Source organism: Bombina bombina, chromosome 2 (genome assembly GCF_027579735.1).
Source record: "Bombina bombina isolate aBomBom1 chromosome 2, aBomBom1.pri, whole genome shotgun sequence".
Lineage (NCBI taxonomy): Eukaryota > Metazoa > Chordata > Amphibia > Anura > Bombinatoridae > Bombina > Bombina bombina.
Genome location: NC_069500.1, coordinates 1,287,692,271 through 1,287,698,270, shown reverse-complemented (window position 1 = coordinate 1,287,698,270; position 6,000 = coordinate 1,287,692,271). Strand labels below are relative to the sequence as shown.

The following is a 6,000-nucleotide window of genomic DNA, read 5'->3' as shown; positions in this document are numbered from 1 at the left end:
TAAAATGCTGCCCATCGCTGTGCTACTTACCCCCTTTCGCTGTACAAAGTTCTGATACCGTCTCTGACGGCATCAGAACGAGACTTCCATAGGAATCTATGGAAGCACACTCTTGTGAGCGCAATGTTTCCTAGCAATGCGAACACAAGCGCTCCCTAGCCCTTAGTGTTTATAAACTAGTCCTATAAATCATCAGCCAAACTTTAGTTTAAATAAATAAATGACCATTTGAATTACTTTAATTTTAATAAATCCAATGCTTATGTTTTACGTTGGGTTATCTGGGACATTCTTTGTTACAAAAAAACTTTCTGTGCTGTGATAAATGTTTTGATATAGATGACAGCGTTTTTTTAAAACAGTTTTTTTTTTTAAAACAATCCAACTGGTTTGCATTCTTTATGGTGTAAGTGTAACAATAATTTGTGGTGTCTTATGCCTTAGAATGTGGTATGTGTGGCCAGGTCTGCTGCTGTAAAGCATTCTGCTTCCTCCTGCCATTGTTCCCTGAAAGCTGACTAGAACTTTATATTCTAACAAATTTTGTGCAGTCAGTGGAGGCAGGTGAGGCATGCTTGATTTGGCTATGAACCGCAAGAGCCAGCACCACCCAATGGTGGTTGAAAGCTCAGCGTAGCCCATACACCCCCAATTGAGGTTGCTCTCATAGAAGCCGCTTTGAGGGGGAGCCGAGCCAATCGGCACCGGTCACATCCCCTGGTGATTGACAGCACCAAAAGAACGTGACCGGAGTTGTCAGTCACGTCACGTAACTGTTGCACTCACTGAGTCACTAAGAGGCAGAGCAGCTGTGCCTAGGAGGGAAGCAACTGTGGGATGAACAGTCAGAACAGGAGTGAGGCAGTGTGAAGAAGAAGAGGGTCAGAGACCGTGCAAGGACCTGGACCACCAGCGACAAGAACCTGGACGGAGGAGTCGAGTTTGCCCCTGCTGCTGAAGACGCTGGTTACTGTAAGTAAAATCCTATTTTCTTTCCTAAGATATGGTGAGTTTACGGTATCATTAATTAATAGTTGGAATATCACTCCTGGCCAGCAGGAGGAGGCAAAGAGCACCACAGTCAAACTGTAAAGTATCACTTCCCTTCCCACAACCCCCAGTCATTCTCTTTGCCTTCAGTGCAAGGAGGAGGTGAAGTTTTGGTGTCTGAAGAAGATTTTCACTTCAATCAAGATTTTATTTTTTTGAAAGCCATAGTAGGTTTGCTCTGATCTTTCCTCTCAAGATGGGGTCTAGCTGTACTCCACGTTAGTCTCTTTAGTAGAGCAGTGGTGGCTTTAAAGGAGTTAGGAACTTGTAAGGTGGGCCTTGCTGCTTTTTTCTAACATATTTGCTGCCTTCGGTATAGAAAGCTAGAGTTGGTTTAGTCTGCACTTTTTTTCACAGGTCTCTGTAAGGAGAGGCTTCCTTTCATGCCGGGTGAGCTGTCTTCCTGCTAGACAGCTTGTGGTGCAGGTAAGTGACATTTTTTGTCTTCTGATTAGGTAGAGACTTAACATTGGCACTGATAAAGATTTTTAACTGCATTTATACTAAGGTTACGTCCTGAGTTCAGGATTTCTAGGCAGTGAACAGGCACTATGGGCTGTGACTGTACAGGAGAGATTCATAGGAATTGGTGGCTCAATAGGTTTTAATTTAGTACCGGTATATCTTTGTGTGTGTTTGGAACATATCCCTGGTGAGTTGGGGGTTAAATTTTATACGGACAAACTTTTCTCTTTCGGCTGTTGGGACCGCCCATGTCAGAGTTAGGGGGTGGATCTTTCTAAGGCGGCAGTTGCGGATAGAGTGAGTGTTTTCACATTGTGGTGCATCGTGGAGCCTCTCATGTGACTTTCTCTGCATAGGCAGACCGTAAGGAGTCCGGAGCTGTTTGTGTTCCTTGGAGGAGACAAGTCGCAATTCTGTTCCGTTATGCAGAGGGGGCAGGTAGGTGCCTCAGCTATTAGCTGAGGTGTAGAGGTGTTATTTAAATTCACTGTTAGTAATTAATATGACCCTGAGGAGGTCTCCCTAAGGGTGATGGGGGAAACCAGACATGGACTCCTTGCCCAGTGTGCTTAGAGGAATGTGGCTGCACCTCACTGATGAGGCCCATAGGAGGCCGAAATGATCGTCTGGAGATTGCCTGGTATTTTGGGGATGGATTGACCTTACTTGGCGGGATCAGACTGATATACTTCAGGAAAGTTTTCTTCTGTGAAACGCACACTGGTCTAAAAGAGGCTGCTCCTGGGTGGTAAATCACCATAGAACTAGCTGATGAGCTGTTGTTCGTTCCTGGTAGAGCCCTTCTCCACAGAAAAGTTCCCAAAAAGGCCTTTTGGTGTGTTAAAGGGATATGAAACCCACATTTTTTCTTTCATGATTTATATAGAGCATGCGATTTTAAACAGCTTTCTAATTTACTTCTATTATCAATTTTTCTTTGTTCTCTTGCTATCTTTATTTGAAAAGCAAGACTGTAAGCTCGGCATCAGCAGAAGGATTTATATGACATATGTGCATCATTTTTCGCTCATGCACAAAGGTTAACAAAGGTGATGTTTTGGTTTTAAACATGATCATCACAAATTGACACCTGTGAACACATCCCTGCCATTGTGTAAATCAACATTTGTGTGTACGTCTGTATAACTAGATTGCTATAAGTTGCATTCAGGGACATGCTGTCAGGGGAGGCAGGGCCCTTGCCATGAAAAGAAAAAATAATGTTAAAGTAAAATAAAAAAAATTAAAATAATACCAATTTTTCTGACTTTAGCTGCAAATACATGGAGAGAGGCAGTGACCAGCTCAGTCTCCCTCAATTGCACAACAAAGACAGTGCTGTATGGAGATCCCACCCACTGTATGTCAGGTCAGGAGTCACAATTCATTATTATGCCAATCAGGAAAATGCCCCAGGCAGATCTCATAAATGCCTCTGGGGGGACAAGACAGTGTTAGTGTAAGGAGAAGCACTGAAGATCTGTGCTGTGGTCGGGAACTAATAGAAGGGGAAATCTGGGTGGCAGAAATATACTGCTACAACTGCCTTTCCACTTAAAAAAAAAGTTGTCCTGTGTGGGTGGGGCTGGGTTTCACTTGTGCAGTTTCCCATGTAGATGGCTGTTGTAGTGTGCAGCGCAGCAGCAGTCCTTGCTCTATTTTGGCTGTTGGATCCCTGACTGTGCTTTTTTACAATCTTTTGCAAGCAGAAAAAAGCAGCAAGGGGTTTAAGAGGGCATAGCTGTCAACCTTTTACTTCCTCCCTCCATTAGGCAGATCTGCAGTGCATTACTGGGATATGCTGCTCCTAGCTCTCACTGCTGCTGTGATAGCTCTCATGTGAAGGTGCTAAGGAGGGACATGCATTTGTCTAACTGACATCCAAATCACTTATATTGGAACATCACATTTCCTAGCCAGAATCAGACTTTCCACTGAAGTTAAAAAATAAATGAAAAAAAGCCAGATTTTTCATCTCCCCAGAATCCCTAGGCAGCTGTGTGTTGTAAACCATAAGGAGCAGTGTTGCTTAATGGTAAAAATATGTTTTAAAGAAGCTTAACAGCAGCATTATAAGCATGTGATAAAATATTCCAAAATGATCCAGCACTCCCAACAGACTGTAAAAGCAGTATAGAGAAGCAATAAAGCATAGTACAGATGTATGATACGCAGGCACTTCCTAGATTTGTAGAAGAAAATAATAAACACTAACAAAATATGATTTAATTTTTTGCATATTATTGTGCATCTATATATCTATTTTTTATTTTTGTTTATCAGTTTGTGTTTCTTTGTGTGTATGTAAGTGTGGGTATCTGAGTCTTTCTATGTGCCTTTTTAATGTTTCTGTGTGTATAGGAGTGTGTATTTGCCTTCAAATGTTTTTGTTTGTGTGTGCCTGAGTGTTTCTGCAGACTTTTAGATATCCAACAATTTAACCTGTATCTGGTTTATATGTGTGTTTATGTGGCTCTGATACTAGACAGTGCCTCACCAGCCACTGACCTCACTGCATAACTGGTTGCATTACATTAAAATAACGGTGAACTGTTCAGGTGTTGAATATTGTAATTAACAAAAACTACTGCTGTATCTCTCTAGAGGATCAAATTATAAACACTCATATAAGACTTGATTGCATTAAAAGGACACTGAACCCAAATTTTTTCTTTTGTGATTCAGATAGAACATGCAATTTTAAGCAACTTTCTAATTTACTTCTATTATCAAATTTTCTTCATTCTCTTGGTATGTTTATTTGAAAAGCAAGAACGTAAGTTTAGATGCCAGCCCATTTTGGTGAACAACCTGGATTGTCCTTGCTGATTGGACAGCACCAATAAACAAGTGCTGTCCATGGTGCTGAACCAAAAATTTGCTGGCTCCTAAGCTTAGATGCCTTCTTTTTTAAATAAAGATAGCAAGAGAATGAAGAAAAAATGATAATAGAAGTAAATTAGAAAGTTGCTTAAAATTGCATGCTCTATCTGAATCATGAAAGAAAAAAAAAATGGGTTCAGTATCCCTTTAAGTTACAGGAGATACTTCCTTCTTTAAGGCATTATTTGTATCTTGAAGTAGAGAATGGAGTTTAACCTGCAAAATATCACTCATTATAGTTGTTATACAATAGATATGAGTATGGATAATTTGATCCTCTGGAGAGATACAGCAGGTGTTTGTATATATAAACAGAAGCACAGATAAAGTACATGTGCACACATAAATGTTTCCAGATCTCTACCTTAAGAGAAGCTCTTCAATCCTTTGAAGTTTTGCATTTTGCGTTTAGATTTTCTGACAGAGGTAATCAAAAATTAACTAGTAGCTACATAAGACACAACAGTTTTCTACCTACATTGGCTACATGTAGTAATTCTGAAAAACTGACAGGGAAACAGCGAATCAGAAATCTAAGAAAGAGGACTTCCTTGTTAAAACTGTATGAGCATTATTTATGCTGTGTGGTGTTTTGGTTTTGTTTCTGTTGCAGGTGCTTCTGGATTTTGTAAATACCATTTTCACTTCAAGTAAACTCTTTTGCCACGCCTTACTAGCACGTAATGCATTTTTACAATGAAGTGTTACACTCACTCTGTGGTGAGCAGTTTTAGATAAAGCAATATTCGCAGCCACATCTTTCCTCAGACAACAAAAAAGAAAAGAAAAGGAAAGAAAAGAAAAGAAACTATCACATCTGAAGACAACGTTAAGATTATCAGTTGGACTATGGAGCCACCTAGGAAAATAGCTAAAACAGAAGATTGTGAAGCTAAACTACTGTTTCGTCTGGGTGATGAATTTGTTTGTACAGATGGAAACTGTATTTGCCCTATTATTAAAGCAGAAAATTCTATCCGGGTCCTTTACAAACTTCAGGACAAACTCTTCACAAATATCTTATATGAAGTTGGGAAACAGACTGGTATAAAAGCACGGACAATAGAGTTTAAGTCATTAAGTCCAGCTTGTAAATTAGATGGTAATATTTTTGTTCAGTGTAAATCTTACCAGCTCATCAATGAAAACAAAGTAAGCCAATACATAAAGACATTCATATCAACTTTAAGAAGTCGATCGAAAGTTAAAACCATTTTAATGGATGAAGTTAAAGATACAAAAGGAATTATTCCACAACCTTTATTATCAGGTAAGAACGTCATTTTTATTGCATTCAAATCTTACAAGAGTATAGTTTGTTCATATTTTTTTTTCTATTTAAATTGCATAGATTAGAACAACAGATTTTATAAAAACATGACACAGGAATGATTAAATAAAATAGTGTAAAAGCAGAATACAGATGGTTTACAATAAGCTATTATAAAAAGTTAGTTATTTATGTTATGAAAATACACTAATTACTTTTTATAAAGCTTTGTGGTTTGCATAACTTACTGCATTTCTTTCCGTCACCCGAGAAATGTGTGGCTGGGGGCAGAGTGAGTATTGTTATCCTTGAGATGGCATGGGATGCTCAGT

At 39.3% G+C, this 6,000-nt stretch overlaps 1 protein-coding gene across 1 annotated transcript in view; it reads left to right on the top strand.

Annotated features, from left to right (window-relative positions):
- The first annotated feature begins 5,017 nt into the window (after positions 1 to 5,017).
- Positions 5,018 to 6,000, top strand: part of LOC128647506 (uncharacterized) — a 179,869-nt gene continuing 178,886 nt past the window's right edge. The window contains exon 1 of the mRNA XM_053700290.1: positions 5,018 to 5,668. Coding sequence (XP_053556265.1) covers positions 5,248 to 5,668 — 421 coding nt within the window. The 5' untranslated portion in view covers positions 5,018 to 5,247. The remainder of the gene's footprint in view (positions 5,669 to 6,000) is intronic.